Here is a 19,482-nt window from a genome sequence, read left to right as displayed (position 1 = left end):
TTGGGCAAATGAATTTGGTTCATTTTGAATCGTGAAACAGCAGAATCATTATCGGTACGAACTACGATCTGCGTACACATTTTCAGGGCATTATCTCAACTATTTTCCTGCCACCCCTTTTTTAGGGGAAAGTTGACGATTTTTTCTTGTCACTGCAGTTTCATCCGTCTTAGTTTCGGTTTCTGGACCTGGCTTATTTCGAAAAAATGCGTCATATAATGGAGGTGCAATCATAATATCTCCAAGTGGCTGTTACAATATTATGTTTTGGGACTCATTTCAGCCCGCACATGGTTAATATTTCATTTCAAATTTTTACTTGTTTTGGTGTAAAGAACACAATAAGGTCAAATTTCGGGAAGCATTAGGCGGACCTTTTCATAAGAGGCGAGCTTTTTGTACTGCTTAAAAGTGGCTATGAAGTAAGCACGCCTTGCATCCCTGCAAGAAACCATGAGGAATGCGCAACTTTTGGACACCTATGTTATTCTGGGATGTTATAACTGAATTTGCTTTGCTATGGCAAAGTCAGGGAGGAGATGGGAGGGGGTTGTAAAAGCGAAGCCTACGGAGACGGCTTTGTAGAGTGAGAAATTTATTTATTTCCTTTTGGTTTCTGTTTTCATGCCTTGCCCCCGCAAAATGTCTTTTTACTGCCACAGCTGTAACAAGGGAGAAACAATTGTTTTTACTAGAGTGCCTGCACGAGCCTCCCCACTTAAGCCACGGCGTGCCCACTTGCAAGCGTGCAAGCGTGCCTGGCCTTGTAGCGGTTATCTAGGTTTTCAGCGATTCTTCACAAAGCATACAAAAAGTTTAAATGCACCGCTAAGTGCGGCTCGACAGCTGTTGCAGAGCTTTAGTTACCGCAACGCGTTGCAATACGTTAAAACATATCGAAATGTGCAAGTTGAATATTTCATCATGAGTAGCAATGAATTTCTTCTGTGACGAACAATTACTTTGCAAGGTATAAAATTGTCCATGATTTAAACGTTGCATCAAAGAATCCCATTAATTGTTCATCACACGTTGTCTTCATAAGGCGGCTACAAAACCTCCCCAGTGTATGTAATTATGTGTTCAAATCTTACAAGGTTTCTCGCCAGGTGAGATGGCTTTTTAGGTTTCCGGTCATTCCGAAGGGTGCAAAGGCTCCTTTAAAGGCCCACTGGCAGCCAAATAACAATTTTTAAACAGAAAGTTCACATCTTGTGCAGCTCTCTCGTCTTTGGTTCAAACACAAACCACACCTTTTTTGCTTCGACATAACTAAATCTGACATTTCTCTCGCATTTCCCTTTAGTCTTTTTTTTTTTCATGGTGCGAAAGCGCACGGCGCGAAGTGCGAAAAGCGAGTACCCGGGCCATGCTCCAGCAGAGCGCTGCCGCGTCACGCTGCTATATACCCAGAAGTTAGGCAGGAATACCCAGAAATATAACCAGAAATGCCCACACTGTATTGCTTAACATTGAAGTGTACGGTCGGCGGGCGGCGTACAGTTTAAAACCATGTCGCTTGCATTTCTCCTATTTTTAGAGCGAAAGCTTTACTACGTTGTGACGCGCAAGGTCATTCAACTCGTCGCAATGACCTTGAGATGCCGGAATGGGAGTGTGGCAGATGTGACGCCATGCCTCGGGGTCCGCTGCGCAGAGGCGTGGCAGCTGTGCTCCCTCAGAGCCTCGTCGCTACGGTAAGATGCGACTACGCGAGGGTTTATTGGCTACCTAGTTGGTCGCTCGCGCAATCTCGCCATGGATGGCTCGCCATCTGGGCGGTCTGCGCATGCGCTTCACCTTTCGCTCCTGATGACTAGGTTTACAAGAGCTAACCCTAATTTTTCTTTGGAGTTATCTCTTCCCTTATTTATTGTAGTAGCTCCTTGGCCGCAGGAAGACCGCGAGTGACTGAAATAGTAAGCAAAACGGAATCTAAAACGCCTCCCAAAAGGTGGCAGCCCAGTACGGAAATCTTTCTTCACGAGGCCAGGACGGGTTGTGGCCTTAGTGAGGATGTAGTGGCCCAGTAGCGAGCATACACCGCATTCAAAGGCGCACAGGGCACCCAGCACACAGAAGGTGTGGGCAGCACTGGGCAAAACGAGGAAGGCCACCGCAGTTCTCCATCATAAATCATTAGGTTCCTTCACGTTCGTTGCGATCAAGCTCTCCCGCATAAGTAGTAGGCACACCGGTGTGCTTCGCTTGCTGGCAACCATGTGTGCCGACGGACGCCGCAATTTGCGCGGCTCACGAGTCTTTTTAGAGCGAAGCTGTTTACCTCACCCCCCAAGGGTTCTGTCTCGACCGTTGGTGTAAACACAAAACACCCGCGAGCAAATAAAAGAAGTTACTGGTACTGCCAGGAATCGAACGTGGAAAAAAATAGAGAAACGGAGCGACAGCCCGTTGTCTTACCGATTGAGCTACGAGCCAACGCGGAGACGGGGGAGACAGACGGTGCACTCACCGAGCACATTTGCGGGTTTACCCCCGGCGTTCTCGCTGAGTGCCACGTGATAGCATAGCGCGACCGGTCGCGTTGCTGTGCGCTCCGCAACCTGGAGTATTCTACACGGACGCGTCTGGCCCTCACCACGGGGGGTGGTACACGGCAGCTGTAATACATCAAAACGTGCCTGTTCAAGGGCTCACTTTTCGAGCACCGGACATTTCTCATGCGGAGGAAGTCGCCATAGCTCTCGCCGCAGCGGACCCCGCATCTCGGATTATTACCGATTCACGGAGTGCGTGCCAAAATCTTGATTGATTGATTGTAGGGTTTAACGCGCCGACGCAACGCAGGCGATGAGGCGCGCCGCAGTGGAGGGCTCCGGATTGATTTTGACCACCTGGGGATCTTTAACGTGCGCCGAAATCTCGTACGCACGGGCGTTTTTGCTTTTCGCCTCCATCAGAAAAGCGGCCGCCGCGGCCGGGAATCGAGCCCGCGACCTCGTGCTCAGCAGCGCAACGCCTTAGCCACTGAGCCACCGCGGCGGGTGTGCCAAAATCTTACGAAAGGTCGCATCACCATTCGCGCTGCTCGAATCTTCAAGGGCTGTTATTATATGGACCGCCCAAATACACGATCCGTCATCTGGACTCCAGCTCACGCAGGACTAGGTGGTACCGAGGCTGCCGATGCCTCAGCCCGCGCGCTTGATTCCCGGGACCCTTCTCGCCCTCCAACTCTTGACGATCCAGAACCTAACCCGGTCAGCTCATTTCGCGACATCACAGCGATGTACAAATCGAACAGGCTCCGATTTCCGCCTCCGGCGCCGGGCCTGACTAAGGCTGACGAGCGCTGGCTCTTACGGCTGTACACTAACACGGTCTTGTGCCCGGCGATACTAAAGCACTTCAATCCGACCTTCTCCGGGGAATGCCCACAAAGTGATCATCAATTTGCGGATACTTTTCACATGCTGTGGGCATGCCCATCCAACCCGGCGGTCCCCCCAATCACGTCCCCTTCCCCCCCTACCCGTGAGAGCTGGGAGGCTGCCCTGCTCGGCTGCTCGACCTTGGAGGGCCAAAGAGCCCTCGTGACCGCTGCGCGCGCCGCCGCGGAAGCCACAGGGGTCCTGGACTAGGGACTCCTCCTAAAGTTTCTACAGGGTCGGCCCTTAAGGCCGCCCCTATCTCTCACTTGTATATAGTCTTAATAAATGTTTTTCACCACCACCACCACCACGGCACGTGTAGCGGCCGTGTGCGCGCCTTGCACATGCGAAGGAGTGAGTAAAAATTAAAGGAAGTTCACATAAATTCATGGCACCTCACTTTTCCTGTGTGTCTGCCGCCGATCCAGTCACCTCCGTCGGCGGCGGCACAGACGCGTACGAGGAGTGAGATTGTCGAACACCGGGTTTGAGTTTCCTTTTAATTTATAAAAAAAGTTTCCACGCATGTTATTCACCAATACAACTCAACCGACCACCATTCGTGGCTCATGCTATGATTTAATTTTTGCGACGAATATTTTTTTAAGTAATGAAAGGTGGGGTTAGGTGCATTTTACTTGTCTTTGGTTTCACACTTTATAGAGCCACCTGTGGGAATTCAAGTGACGTCGCGTGGATAATCGTTGTGGGTGTCGTTTACAGCTTCGCTTTCCAACCACCTTCACAGGGTGGATTCGCGCGCATTTTTAAAATGTCTATGTTTCATCTACTAGCGCCGTTAGGATTGAAGTTCCGATGATCGCTGCACCGTGTTCGAACAGGCAGAGTTTAAGTGAAAGAAATACAAGGACTCCGAGGTTCTGTCTTTAAATAGGCCAATATCTCGCTTTATTTTAATAAAAGCAACGCTCATCAGAGCTGAACACGCACAAATGTATTTCGTGACACAGAGATATACAACTTCCCTGATTACTCCGTCACGCACCGGGTTGCCATAATACTTTGTTCGTTACAGGCAAACTTTTTCTTATATTCACAACTGTACAAGAGCTACGGGCAGGGTGTCTCTGCATTGTACGCAGCCAACGCACTCCACACTCACAAACAGCGTCAAAGCAGTTCACATGAAAAATAAAAATATGTAAAATGGTGTGTTCACGCTATGAAAAACTGTCGATGTGTTCCTATGTTGAGCTGTTCACTTGGTCAGATGCTTCTGATTAAAGGGGCAATGTGGACAAAACACAAGTTTGGTTCATTCGAAAGATTGCCTTGTTAGAATCATACTGACATCACTTTTACCGCACACTTCGCTTAAATAAGTTATATAATTACGAAAAAAGGGAATGGCCATTCGACCTACTAGCTTATTTCCCGCAACAGAACCTATGATGCCATAGGCCCAGCTGTGCGATTGGCTGAGGCCGACAAAAGCAAACGCAAATTAAGCAGGGCTTAAAAGCTTGCCGAATTAGCTATTTGCGCTTAAATGCAATGCATATTCATTGAACAGCAGTAAGAATTGCGGGGTAAACAAGGAAAGTTACGAAAATACAGGTAAACATAGAAGTATTGATGCGAACTGCTGTTGGTACTCGGCAATATATGCTTGTGTTAGCTGCACAGCTGTCCGCCGCTTTGGAGCTGTCTCACACGACACCTGCCGATCGGCGTAAGCGAAGCTGTCTTACGTGAGCCTGTTTGTCGAGCATACCCCATGTTTCCCGGAACGATTACTTTCAACCGCAACGAAAACAAGCCAGGTGAAAATACGGTCAAAAACAAAGCAACGGCGGACAACAGTTCGCGGCTGACTATGGTAGCGCCATCTGAGAGGACTGACCGGAAGCAAGGCTGCAGAGCCACGGCGGCGCGCGCTGTAGCGCGCGCACGCCGCCGCTCTAGCCCGGCCGTGGCAGAGCCTACAGACGCAAGTTCGTTTGAATAGCCGCCCTCATAAATTACTTGCAGACGCCACGAAGACACACGATTTGGCGGGAGAACGACAATTTTAACCTAAGTTGTCTAATTTCTCAGTAAATATGGCATCGTTTGCTGCCGGACAAGCACTGGGGGCACTACAAAACGCGAAATCTTTGGAATAAAACCAACTTGTATTTTGTCTGCATGACCCCTTTAAGGTGCATTCACAAGGGATGCCTGTGCGACACTGGTTTTGAGGGAGAGGAAACATGTACACTCTCTTCCACTCCAAATCTCCGCCGAAAATGGCATCTTTTTGTACCTTGAACAAACCATCCACCGTTCCCGCGATGCCTTGCCTCTTGCCCCGACCACATATGAAGGGTGCGTGACGTGCAGCCATGTGCTACGCGGCGCTGTGAGGAAGAGACTGGTTGCACCCCCCCCCCCCTCCCTGTGAACATGTGAACATGGCTTTAGCATCACGTACGCGCTTTTTCAGTCACACTAAGGCACGGGCTGCAGCATCTGCGGTGCGGGCTACACTGCTCTTCTTTCTTTTGATCCTCCAGCAGAACGATTACAACATTGCGTGCTTTGTACAAAATTGAGTCAATTATACCGAGTCATTATACATGCAATGGTTGTGGTGAACACCGGAGTTCGGGAGAGACGGGCAATCGCTGCTGTTTGTTCATACTAGTAGTAGTGTTTGACTGCATTCTTCCATGTCCTTAATTAAAATTCGTGCGCAGATGGGGTGAAATTACTGGAACCTTAATTTGCTTTCAACCACTGAAGCATGTTTGAAGAGTCTCTAGCACTTTCAGTTTTTGTCACAGAAAATAAACAAAAGCGCTGTTAGAGATTGCACTGGCATAATTTTCGCATAGTAACCAAACTCCTCTTACTCAACATTCCTGAATCAAATGCGTCGCTTAATAAATATAAATACACGTTTTAGCATAAAGCTGTCTAAAATATGGGGTTCGTAGTGAGCAACAGACCCGTGAGTATAAAACAGACAGACAGACAGACAGACAGACAGACAGACAGACAGACAGACAGACAGACAGACACACACACACACACACACACACACACGTGACACGCACTAGTCTTTTTCACGAGCACCACGTCGTTGCACCGGATGAACATCACACCAGCGTGTCCAACACGTGGCCGACCTCCTCAAAGCTGTACATAGAGCTGACCCCCGTGTCCGAACTCGAGTCCTGCGCGTCTATGCAGCATCGCGTTGGCGAGGCCACTGACATAGGTACTGCAGCTACAACCAGGGAACCAACTGGGGCAACACTGTCCGGTCTCGGCGGTCCGACCATTTGAGTCCTTCTAACCAGGAGCTGCACTTCCTCCTCCTGTTCGGCGAGCCTCAACTGCCTCTCGAGCTCCGCCACGACGCGCATCTTCTCTTCAAGGACTTGGTCGAACTCGCGCAGTCCTTCCATCTTCGCCAATCCCTCTCGGGACGCCCTGAGCTGCTCCTCGGAGCGCCTCTTCTGCTGCTCGTGTTCCCACGTGCGCTGCCGAACCTCGGCGCTCAGCCGCTGAACCTTCTCCTCTTCGGCCGTTATGCGCCGGCACAGCTGAAGCACTCGGTCGTACGCCTCCAGCGTGGCCTGGTACATCTGCAGGGAGTCTTCTTCGGACACTTCCGGTCGGTACCCGTCCAGCATGTAGTCGGGGCCCATCTGTCGCACCCGCATGGCGTGCATCTTGGCCTCGTGGTGCTCGATCTCGGCGTCGTGGCGCGACAGCAACGCCGCCTGACGATCCAGCGTCTCGCTCTGGCAAATCACCAGCTTCACCAGCTCGGCGAGCTCCTCGCTGTGCTGCTCTTGCTGGTGCGGGGAGGACGGCTGCGAGGTGGCGCCCCCGGACAGCTTCCGCGGATGCACCGTCCGTAGGAGACGCGGCGAAGCGCTGGACGACGTCGTGGTCGTGGAGCTCGAGCCCCCGGACGTCTGAGTTCGTCGGTGGTGGCTGTGATGGTGCCGCCGCCTGTGGTAGTGGTGGTGGTGGTGCCTGGGTGGCTCGGCGACGCAGGAGTCGGACGTCGGCGACGACGTCGTCGACGACCAGCAGCGGACGCGTCGCATGCTCAGCCGGACGTCGTCTTCGGCATTCCACAGCTTGAGAATGCGCGAGTCGGCCTCCAGGCGCCGCTCGATGCCTCTCGGGCAGACCTCGACGAGGGCGTACTGCTGCGGGTCACCGTGGTGGCTGCTGCTGCTCTTGCGGGAGGAGCGACCCGATGCGAGAAGCGCGCGCACCACTTCGTCGCACGTAGTCCTGCGGCTGACGCCGGTCACCCACTTCTGGACGCCTCCGACCCAAATGGGAACCTCGGCTCCCATGTCGGTGCATAGGGCTCCGCTCTCCGCACACTCTCCTCGCCAAGCTGTCGCTGGGTCCTGAAAAAAGAGAGAAAAGACTTTTCTTAGTACATGCTCACACAGGTTTCTACAGAGCGCATTGCACCGAGAGGCGATTTCACTCATATGATGACAATTTGTTTTGTCTATAAGGCAATATAAAAGGCCAAACTCTATAAAGCCAAACCACTTTCCCACCTTTGAATAACGAACCAGTACGAAGGTTGTTTGTTAAATTCTAGAAAACAGATAAGTTTTTTTTTCTTTTACATACTGTGAAGTGCGGCTGTTATAACGACGCCCGAAAGCCCTAGAATTCAAAATAAGAATACGGAGCAAAAAACGCGTTTGCAGGTCCTCTGGTGGCGTATGCCTTTTCGTTCTCATGTGTATTTTCTTCTCAATCTGCTATTTTCGCAAACAACATTCGGCAGCGTCCAGAAAGAAATTTCATCGGTACTGTCCACAAACAATAAAGGCAGACACATTGCTCAATAAGCTTAAATTATCTGAATACTATTTTTTTTAAGGCGACACACTTCCTTACGATTGTTGTATCGCAGGAAATAAGTGAAACATTTGTGTCCAAACAAATGGGAAACTACTAGGCATTTTCAAGCGGTAAGAAGCAAACGTTATTAAAGCGAAAACTTTTTTCGTGGGACCGGTGGCATCTGTCAGAAATCTAATGCATTTCTCCAAAGACCGCTTGGTCGACCGAAAACATCTAAGATGTCTGGACACACGGCGCCCGCGTGAAACCGGGATTCCACTGCGTCAAAACGGTTACTCAAAAATCACGAAAGAGGGACGATTCTGGATAAGACAATACACGCATCAATCATGTAGAAGGAGCACAACAGTATTTTTTTTTATTTCATAAACCAAATCACATGTGGTAGGTCTGCGTATTTATGGCAAAGAGGGCATCGGTTAGAGTGCAACTCGGGGTAGTAGAGTGATAGGAGGGCAGGGGTTGGAAATGTGGATGTTTGAAGTTGATTTGGTCGTGTGAAGAAAAACCCCTTTTGTTTTTGTTTTTTTTTTTTCTTTTTTTTTTCTTTAATGTGAAGGCGAAAGCCTAGTTGGACCTTTCTTGATCTGCGGTTGGACTCTTCGTTGAGAGACAGAGAAATAACTTTATTGTTTGCCCAGGATTGGGTCAGGGTTGGGGTAGGCTGGAAGTCTCTTCCACCCCCCCCCCCCCACCCCCTTTTCAGCTATCGGCCAGGAGCCCCTGCTCCTTGGCGTCTGCCTCGGCCTTTCGGACAGCCCAAGACTGAGCCTCGGCGTCCGAGCTGAGCAGTATCGTCTCCCGCTGCTCCGGTGTAGTTATCATTCCTCTTGCTTTTTCTGTGGTGGTGATTGCAGGGCAGGCCCATAGCATGTGTTTCAGGTCAGCCCTTCCTGTGCAGTGTTTACATTTGTCGCTGTGCAGTTCTGGATAATACTGACTGTACAGTAGGAAGTTGGGGTATATCCCAGTCCATAGTAGTCTCCACGCAACTGATTGTTTTTTATCTAATGTTTTGTGCGCCTCTAGAGACTTGCGGCCGCGCCTGCCATCGCTTGACCAGACCCCTGGACAGCATACTCCGAAGCTCGTTCCGCTCGTTGGCCATCGCCGTTTCTTCGCGCGCGCGGCGTCGCCCTTTCTTAGAGCCCTCCTCCGACATTTCTCCCACACTGCGGTTTCCACTTCCTGGCGTACGAGTCCGGGCTCATGTAAAACTCCCCGGCTCGCGACTTCCGGGCATGCGCAACATCAACTTTTTCGCCGCCTATTTTCTCAGCCTCGCGCTGCGCGTGGCTGAAACAGAGATTCAAGGCCCCCAACCTAATCAAATGCCTATGATTCAGACATAAACCGAAAACGAAATCCGGGTTTCGAAGAAACATGCAACCTCATAAACGCTAATACAGTTTTCTCATTTAATACCAAGCCCGACTCATTGCGCCCAGCTAGACGTAAATTATACTACAATGCTACAGAACATAACCGCAATGTCTAACTATTGCTGCTTGCAAATGCTGAACACATGCATGGCATAAACACACTGGCAGTAATTCTTGGGGGATCCCTATTTTCTTTATTTCCTTCTACACTTGAACCAACAGCCGATCCCAGAATGACTTTATTAAAGCCGGTAGTTTCCTTGGGCTACTCAGACCCGAACATTTTGATCTGTCTGTCTGTCTGTCTGTCTGTCTGTCTGTCTGTCTGTCTGCCTGTCTGTCTGTCTGTCTGTCTGTCTGTCTGTCTGTCTGTCTGTCTACATGTCTGTCTGTCTGCTGTTTGTCTGTCTGTCTACATGTCTGTCTGTCTGTCTGTCCGTCTGTCTGTCTACATGTCTGTCCGTCTGTCTGTCTACATGTCTGTCTGTTTGTCTGTCTGTATGTCTATCTGTCTGTCTGTCTGTCTGTCTGTCTGTCTGTCTGTCTGTCTGTCTGTCTGTCTGTCTGCTGTCTGTCTGTCTGTCCCTCAATTCAACCGCCCGGCCAAAACATAAAAGAATTCTGAAACGAGAAGTTTATACACATAGGCAAAACATTTCCAAACCAACAGATCTGGGACGGTATTCTCGTAACTGTCCCTTTTGAGTCCCTTTCATCATGACGTACTTCCGGTTAAGCAGTGGGCGTTGGCAGTAGGTTTGCCGCGCTTGCGTTACGTCACTTCTGGTTGTTCACCTTTAGCCAATCAGGGCTCGCCAAAAGGGACAATTTTTAAAGGAACGCAAAAGGGACAAAACTCGAGAATACCGCCCCTGGTACCATACTTCATAGCTGTCAAAATTGCTGAGTAGAAAAAAACCAACACCATATTTGAAGCGAACCATCAAGCCATACCTCATTCTAAGCAGCGTTCTTTTATTTTAAAATAAATGTACGCTTGATATTTGCGATAGCAAATTAAATATGCGTGTTGAGAACAATATTTTGACCCAACAATACAAAAAGAGATTGCGCCCGAGCCGATACCTCGTGGAGGCATTCCAAGTCCAACAGTAGCGAAAGGTTCCAGTAGAGGGCGCCGGAGCAGTGGAACGCGGTAAAATTGAATTGATTTAAACCCACATCCACTGTGTTTATCATGGGAAGAGCGACGCGGGAGGGTAAGAGCGTGAGATGTGGATGGGAGAGAGAGGCATTTACGGGGCAGGGCAGAAGACTGTCCTCTTTCGACGACATTTGCATCCATGTGAGCGGATACGCGGCCAATTTCTTTAAACTTTAGTGTTCGCAGCCCACACCCGAAGAGCTGAGTTGTTCGACTAGTTTCCCGTCTGCTGGGGCCCCAGACTTCAGTTTCTGCAGGCTCTGTGCGCCATCTAATTATTTTTCCTCGAATGCTCTGAGCCCCGGAAGAGGAATTTTGGTGGCCGTGTTCGCTTTGAGAAAAGCCGACACCTAATAAACTTTGTTGAAGCGTGTTCATCCCACAATATCATTTCAGCCTATATACCCCGGCGTTTTTTTTTAATGTTCCACAGCTTTAAGCCACATTCAAAACGGACGGTGACAACTTTTCACCGGCAGAAGGCGATTTCCTCTGCCCTAGATGCATGGCACACCCGAACGGCTTTTCGTTAAACTGCGTAAGTTTTTAAAGAGCTGTTGGTACATGTAAATTTCATACCTGTATTCACAGCGACACAGCAGATCACTACGTATACCTGCGATGTGCAGGCTCCGCATTAACACTGTGAGTAAAAAAGTGGAGCTAAACTCCCTGGCAGAATCGATGGAGCTTTTTTTAGGGGTTTACATAAAGACGTACACTACGGCTATTACGAATACCGCTCTCCTGAACAACATTACTCGTACAAAGCCGGAGTACAGCAGTTCAACTTGGCGAAAAAAATCGTCCGTCGAGCCGGATTCGAACCAGCGACCTATGGATGTCCGCGTTATGCAACCCTCTACAGTCCACCGCTCTACCAACTGAGCTATCGACGGGTCAGGAATTGGCCTTCGTTCGATTTAATTTACCTCACGCAGCGGGCGCCGTCAGAAACTGGAGCAGCGAACTTCCTTCGACCGGTTTTTGCGGCCGCGAAAGCTCGCCAGGGGAGAATTTTTCATTCATTTCGACGCCTATGTTCGTGTCCTAAGGAGTAAAACGCTCCACTCTTGAGCGCGGGCTCCTCGCTTTGTTACTGGCAACCGTCGAATCTTACTCGTCGTCAGCGGTTTCTCGTTTTTATTTTCAGTGCACAAAAATGCCAACCTAGAACGCGGAGGAAGAAAATCTGGGTCGATCCGAACCCCAAAAACCCGAGAGTGCTCCTTTCTAATGTATGCTACTCAATAAAACCGGCCCATTCAGGCGTTCGTGACTCACGGGGCATCGAACGGGACGTTATCCGCACGGCGTGGCGGCATTGCACTTCTTTTTGTGACAGCCCGCTAGAAATGGACTACCGTTGGGCCAAACCGAAGTCTGGCACGCAGCTTCTGGTGGACACGCAACACCAGAAGGCCGCCTGGGAGTCGCGCGTAAACAAAAACAAGCGCGATGAGTAGCCGCAGACCTGCACGATGAGGGGGAGACCCTCTTTATTCTAAAGAAAACCACAATACCCCTGGGTAGTCTATGGGGCGGCGGTCTGGGGGCTCCACGAAAACAAAGAACACTTTAGGCGGCGAAGAACAATGAAGCGGGTCGGAGACGAGGAAGCGTCGTCGGCCATCGCTTGCGTGCAGACCGCTGGCTGCGTGCGCGTACCGGTCTACGCGTGACCTCTTCAGTACGGCGACGTTTATTGCATGGGACGGTGGAGTATACGTACACGCGACCAGGACTAAAGGACAATGCGCTCGGGCTTCCGTGAAATCAGGAATCCGTGGGCTAAAATTTTCATTTTTGAAATTTTCTTCGGAACAATCCCTTTGCAAAAGAAAAACTGTCTGCAAACATTAAAATGGGTCGCTCTGTGTGCACGAGCGTGTATGAGTACACTCCAAGACAGTGCCCTAGTTGAGCGTCACCACGATATACTCGAGGGACCGATCCATGCGGCCAACGAGGTTAATTCAGCTTATGACAAATACAAGCATACTATTTGAACGAAAACCCCGCCTTCGTTGTATGCATTGCTAAGTGATCTGCGCAGATAACGTTCTTTAGTTAAATTGTAAAGGTTACTTGGCTACAGATCAAACTGGTGCTTTCAACCAGGTAACCCCGAATCGGCACAGTATTACGCACCGGCGTACATGAAATTTTGAGAAATAACGTTCATTCTTTCGGAAACCATAGAAGGACTCTGATATAAAGAATTTAAAGAGATGTATACGAAGGAACGTTCCCTTTAAGACATTATAGGAATTCGTATTTTGTAGTCCGGATCTGCCGGTATTGGGAATTTCAGTTTAACGGGAATATTTGGGTCACTGGACTGCATTGCCTTATTCAGCTACCCTGGCGAAGACGTGCAAAGAATGCTTCAGGAAGGGCATTTTGAACATTTCAGCCAAATGCTTCAGCATAATTAAGAAGTCTGCCTCAAAGTAAAAGCCAACTCTTCAAAGCTCTAAGTCTTCGGAAACCAGTCGAAGATAGTTGCTCCAGTCCCAGACGCGCCCGCTGAGTGCGCTAAATTAAATAGACTGGAAGGCAGCGCACGCGCCGTCGATAGCTCAGTTGGTAGAGCGGTGGACTGTAGAGGCTTCGGTAACAGACATCCATAGGTCGCTGGTTCGAATCCGGCTCGACGGAGTTTTTATTTTATTGCCGTAGTTCCGCGGTTTAATGGGCGGTTGCCGCCATCATGATTAAACGCCCTCACGACGTGAACATGTGAGACTAAAAAAATGTTCCACTCGTGTGACGTCCTCAGTCTGCCCAAATATATATACTTGGTGAAATCTTTACATTTGCGATCCGCCTTAACGCTTTAGAATGGCTTCGGAGCTGCTCGTTTCTGCCGCCGTCTATTGGGAGAGTTGACGATGACGCTGAATAATCCGCTGCTTGTCCGTCCGCTCGTTTGGCTGCGTTTTTCCTTCACCTGCGGTGTCCCGCTGTGGATGGCCATTTCTGGCGCTATGGAACGCCTCGTGCCATGTCCTCGCCGTGCTTTTGCTCCATAAAACGATTACTGTACACAGACCTTTACCAGCTCTGGAGTGACACTTCCATTCATCTCTGAAACGTGGAGGGGAGGGGAATGCATGCGTACACAGACTAGAGGTAAACAGCTTCGCTGTAGCACTTTCCTATGCTTACAAATACAAGTCGTACCCGGTGTATCCGGGAAGGCGAACCACTACAAAAAAGTAGCGGGAAAATTTATAAAAAGAAATCTGCGTACTTTATCACACTTCTGTACAAAATTAACCTTTAATAACCCTTAAGAGGGACAATAAGTTCGAAGCTTTTGTTATCAAATCCAGCATGCGGGAACCATGAGGCCTGTGCTGCCCTATTTGCAGCCCCATCCGCAGGGTTACCAGTGGTGTTACTAATGCATAAGCCAGAAACGGGATACAAATGATGGTTCTTTGCGCCGATCCTGTGTAAGGCGCCTGATATCCCAGTCTTATAAGACTGGGATATCAGGCGCCTTACACAGGGATAAGAATTGATTAAAACCACGTGCACGCGTTTATGAAAGTTTAAACACACGTCAAACCCTGTGACCTCCTTCCCTGAGCAAGACACCTAGGCTCAGCTCAGCACCCCCCCCCCCCCCCCCCTCTAAGGTTTACTAAAGGTTCAGGTCGACGTAACCATATTTACACCTCGCGAGTTATATCGCAACCACCGAATGCGTTAAGATGGGTACCACTATTAGAGCATTTGCAATACGGCCCAAAATGTCCGGCGCCTTCTTTTTCCAGAAAAAGGTACGCCTGTGTGTGAGCGTGTTTGTGTGCGTGTTTGTGTGTGCGGGTGTGCGCGTGTGTGCGTTCGTGTGTGCGCGCGTGTGTGTGTTTGTGTGCGTGTGCGTGCGGGTACACATTTAGCGCTGATATGAAAAGACTGACTACTGAGTACTGGGTACTGAGCATTGAAACCCGGCTCGCTAGTTCCGATGCAAGAATGGAAACCCCTTACGGCCACCGCTACAGTCATGCTACGTACGCGCAACTCAGAATTTTAGACGCTATCTCCAAGAAGAGCTCACGAAAAATCCCCACAGGGGCGAAAGTAATCCATCATGTCTTGCAAAATTTACCCTGAGTATTAACAGCACCGACAGAGCACACATAGTTGCTGCATAGTCCTGCAGGGTCATTGTTGAAAGCTGCCTCAGGCCCGTACGGACTTAAGTCACACACCCAAGTGGGCGATTGGCTAAGAACATACCAGTCTAGAATGTATACATTCATCAAGTGTAATCTGTTAAAAAAAGAAAGCATTCACAAGGCCTTGCCCGTGGGTCGGCAAGGCCTTGAAAATAATGTTCCCAAGTAATGCGACTACACAGAGGATTTGCCTAAGAATCGAATCCAAGCTGCGCGCACCGGCAAATAATTCGTGGAGTGCTTTCTTGCTTGCTGTCTACCAATAGCGTAGTGGCTCGCCTTGTGAAATGTTTCCTCTCTCCCATGTACTCAACGGCGTGCTCGCCGAAAGGTCACCAACCATTTTTAGCGCTAACTGAGCCGTCTGGCCACAGTGTGCTTCGGGGACACCCAAACGACGCCACGGGGCCTCATAAACAACCCCACGTGTCACCCGCCTCTGTGCTTCGCAGCTTCCCTGAATGGGGAGAACAGGGCCCTCGCAGGAAGCTAGAAAATCCACGTACGTGACGCGCTTGACTAAGACGCCCGCTGCCCCAGGAGGAGGGCAAGCCAAAATGTCTCAGACCACGTGCGCAAAGAGCGCAGGAGGCATGCACCGTCACCGACAGCCGCAACCTGGCTACATAAACGCTGACGCAAGACGGCAGTTGTTTTGGTTGGTTTGGAGAGTATTTGATCCCCAATGGTCCGTACTTACGTCACGGTAAACCGTCACCGTCGTTACGATTCGCTGCTCACCAACCGGGGTGGTTGCGTAAGGTGCGCGTAGCGCTTGTATAGGGCCAGCGAGCGCGCGGCTCCAGAACATTCTGGCGACATGTGCTGATGTGCTGATATCTTCTGGGTTGGAGATAGTTTGGCAGGGCGCATGCGCGGACTTCCGACAGCCTCGAGCTTATTGTCTTTTAGTATGGGTACAGTGTGCCAGAAGAGATAGGTGTGTCGTTCGGGCCCGATTAGGGGGGTTCCTTTTGTGATGAAAATTTCTGCTGAGGAACTCCTGTTGTAAGCAGCGCCCCTGGCGGCCGATGCTTTCCAGTTGGTTTCAGAAATTCTGTTCGTTAAATTATTCGTCAGTTATCACCCTAAATCGTCCAATTTCTTTATTTTATGATATAAAGTTTAATAAATCCAGTCAAACAACTTTTTAGTTTGATTAAAAAAAGTATAGGTGGCGCTGGCTGCAACAGGAGTTCTCTCGGGGACGTCTGCTGCTCCGTACAATTTTTTCACGGCAAAAGGGATCCGCGCTTTCCATTGGTTTTTCCCCCGCATGACACACCTGATCTTTTAGTACACTGTAGTACGAGACACTCATTCATTTTGCAGACGCCAACACCCGCGAGGGGCGCTTTTGTTCTCCAGTAAGCGGAGGCACGGAAGTATTCTTTCCTCCATGCACGGGAGAGATGCGCGCCGTTTGACGCGATGCATTATCAGCGCAGACAGTTACGCAAACACACAAAAGTTTCGACCGAAAGCGCTGCAGGGCATTCTTGTTGCATGCTTTTCGTTTGCTGCTAGTGAGATTCAGAAGATTAGCGCAGGTCGCTTCGGGCGATTGCGTAACTCTCGCGGTAATATTGCACCGTGTCAAACGACGCGTGTACCTGGCCTATCACCGCTTACGGCTGTCACTGTCGAAGACATGCTCCCCTCGTGGGTGGTGGCATCGGCAAATTAGACTGGTCCATGCGAAAGGACGACCGGCCCGACCCCATCCGAGATCTGCGCACGCGCAATGGAAAGTTATCTCCAACCGAGCAGCCATTAGAAGATGTTACCAGCACGCTCCGAAGCCGTGCACTCGCTTGCCCTAGGCAAGCCTGACGCGCACTGCACTCCTCACGTGAGTACATGGAGAGAAACGATTAGTAACAATTGACAGTCCCGGCTGCGCTATTCCGTTTCGTATATGATATAGAAGAGAAAGCGGCTAGCGCCAGCGCCATCTACTTGTTCTCTTTTAACACTAGGGACATTTAATTGACCCCTTGCTACACGTAGGGGCGGCAGTTCGATCTTCATGGCCTTGAGGTAGAGCCACTCTTACACCGTGGGTAGATCCTACGGCTCTAACTAGTAAAGGCCTGGGATTTAGCCCCCGCCAACCTGAATGTTTCTGTTTTTTTAAGCCGAGACATTTTTCTGCGAAAATGTTGTTAATCAATGCCCGTACCGTTCTTGCGTAAATAACAGTGGTTAGGCACGTTTTAGATCACGTTAAGCAGACTGCAGCCTATCTTTGCGCAGTGCAGACAGGATTGCTTCTGTATGGTAGACGAAATGGAAAATGGCGTCCCGGTAATCATGCAAGACAAGGGGCGCGATAAGGCCAATAGTGTAAAATAGCGTGTCAAGAGGCGTAAACGCAATACGTCGCCAGTGGGAGTAAGAGCAACGCAGTGACTGCTCTGCTGCAGTGGAGGTCGGGTGGTGTGTCGTATACCTGCTGCTGGTGTTGGTGAGTAGTGGATTGCGTGGGAGGCCGCGTGTCCCTTCCTGTTCGTCCATTCCCCGAACACCTGGTGAAATATTAAAGCAAAGCTTTACTACTTTCGTCCAGCGGTTTCGCGGAGGATGCGGAAGTTAACCTTTTTGACCGGAGACACACCCCAGGCGACGCACCCCTCGAAGCACACCGCGTGATTCGCAGGGCCCGCTCTCCCCAATGTAAGTCGTTCTGCGACTTATCGGAGACGGCCGCAACGGGAGTGGCCACTCAGCTGATCGGCACCCGACCAAACGCGCTGCCTTCCACGCATGCGCCGCTGTGACGTCTCGGGCTATGTGACTCATCTTGCGCCGCGTTCGCTGTAAAATACGAACGCCGCGTTCGCCGATAATGAAATGGGGGCCGGAACTCCTTCTGTGAGTGTTGCACGGGACCGAACGGCTTTGAGCCATGGTCGGCAGTATACAGCTACATCAAAGGTTCACCAAGCGAAACCAAGACTCAACCAGACTAAGCAAAGCTTTTGCTTTGCATATCCAAAGTTAACTGAGCTAAGCCGCAACCACTTTTTTTTTGTCATACGGATCCCTTCGAAAAAGGAATCAGGGTGTTTCCGAGTGACTACAACTTCTGCTCTGATCACGTTCTTCTCCTCTGCTTGTACCGCTCCTAGTGGTTATGATTCCGCTCACCTAATCTGAGGTCAATAACTCGTCTACCCGTTGGCAGAGAGATCGCGATACAAGTGGGACGTACACCAGTGGAGTGTCATCTGCTTTCCCGTCGGTCAGCTGCTCCCGTGGTCGTTTAGTTCTTCGTTCCTTCTCCACACTAGCGAGGGGCGGGGTAACTGGCTCTGGGATTACTGAGACCGTGATTACAGTTACCATGCACTCCGCGCCCCCGCGGTAATAAGGAGCGTCCCCCAGTGAGTGGCGACAATTTCATGATCACGACGGTGATGGAGATGCGTGGCAACATATGTACGGTGAAAGTTTGCGTGAGGCGAGGCATGCTAAGTACTGGAAGAAAAAACAAATCAATCCTTCCAAAACGCGTGTATACCAGCGGCACAGGCGAGATTCAAATGTAACTGCGTTTTACAGCGATGTATATTACTAGGATGCCAGGTTCCCGCGGGAGCGGCAGCAATTTGCTTAGCGTCGTGTTTTCAGCGTATGAAAAAATTTTAAAAATGTCTTTCTCTCTCTCTCTCTCTCTCTCTCTCTCTCTCTCTCTCTCTCTCTCTCTCTCTCTCTCTCTCTCTCTCTCTCTCTCTCTCTCTTAGAGCTTCAATATTTTGATTTAAGACGGCTTATATTTTCCTTGAAAATCAAAGCTTCCCTCTCTAAAGAAAGATGTTTAAAACGTGAAGCTGAGTCAACCTGAGTCAACCACGCAACCTGAGTCAAAGTCCAAAATCTGAACTGCTTCGACCGTGTCAGATAGACGCCGGCTTCATAACGTGAGTGACCCAGATTCCATTCCGACAACGGGAAGCGTTTTTTAGGCGCTTGATTGGCCTTCGCCTATCATCCAAGTATGTATGTATTTATTGCACAAAAAAACAAGAAAGGAAGGTCCACCAACAGGCGTAAATTGTCTCGCCTAGGGGCGGACACCGGAACGCCTGCTGGTGTGGGGGAGGTGGGATAGGGAGGAAAGAGTACATAGGAATAGGGGGATAGGGTAGAGGGCTAACATAAATATATGAAACATCGTTTTGCGAATCCCGTTGTGGAAAGTTGGCTTTCGTGCCGTGCGCTTTGGCGCGCCTACGAACGCCATCAGTGAAGCATAAAAAGTTTCGCTTCAAAAACGTCTTTCCATCAATGCATCCGCGTTTAGAGGTGAAGCCGCCTTAAAGGATGTCGGTGTAAGCTTGGTTTTCCGGCATTGTGATGCTCAGTGAAGCACGGCCATATGTGGAGGGAGTGTGGTTTCAGACCCAAAGTACCAACTTCCTCACGGCCGCCACCTCTTTCCCGAATTGCGTACACTCGTCGCCACGCGCGGCGTCACCCTCCGCCCATGACAT

The 19,482-nt window shown here is 50.0% G+C and overlaps 1 protein-coding gene and 2 non-coding genes across 3 annotated transcripts in view; 1 reads left to right on the top strand and 2 right to left on the bottom strand.

Annotated features, from left to right (window-relative positions):
• Positions 1–4,279: 4,279 nt before the first annotated feature.
• Positions 4,280–19,482, bottom strand: part of LOC144175063 (ras association domain-containing protein 10-like) — a 78,085-nt gene continuing 62,882 nt past the window's right edge. Inside the window, exon 2 of the mRNA XM_077704107.1 lies at positions 4,280–7,771. Within this exon, the coding sequence (XP_077560233.1) occupies positions 6,494–7,714 (1,221 nt within the window). The 5' untranslated portion in view covers positions 7,715–7,771 and the 3' untranslated portion in view covers positions 4,280–6,493. The remainder of the gene's footprint in view (positions 7,772–19,482) is intronic.
• Positions 11,601–11,692, bottom strand: Trnay-gua (transfer RNA tyrosine (anticodon GUA)). Its single transcript is given in 2 exon segments — positions 11,601–11,636; positions 11,656–11,692. It is a non-coding gene; the product is annotated as a tRNA-Tyr (tRNA).
• Positions 13,365–13,454, top strand: Trnay-gua (transfer RNA tyrosine (anticodon GUA)). Its single transcript is given in 2 exon segments — positions 13,365–13,401; positions 13,419–13,454. It is a non-coding gene; the product is annotated as a tRNA-Tyr (tRNA).

Source organism: Haemaphysalis longicornis, unplaced genomic scaffold (assembly GCF_048455015.1).
Source record: "Haemaphysalis longicornis isolate Haplotype H1 unplaced genomic scaffold, Haemaphysalis longicornis Haplotype H1 scaffold_3, whole genome shotgun sequence".
Classification (NCBI taxonomy): Eukaryota; Metazoa; Arthropoda; class Arachnida; order Ixodida; family Ixodidae; genus Haemaphysalis; species Haemaphysalis longicornis.
The sequence above is the reverse complement of the archived record's forward strand: the minus strand, read 5'-3'. Positions and strand labels throughout refer to the sequence as shown.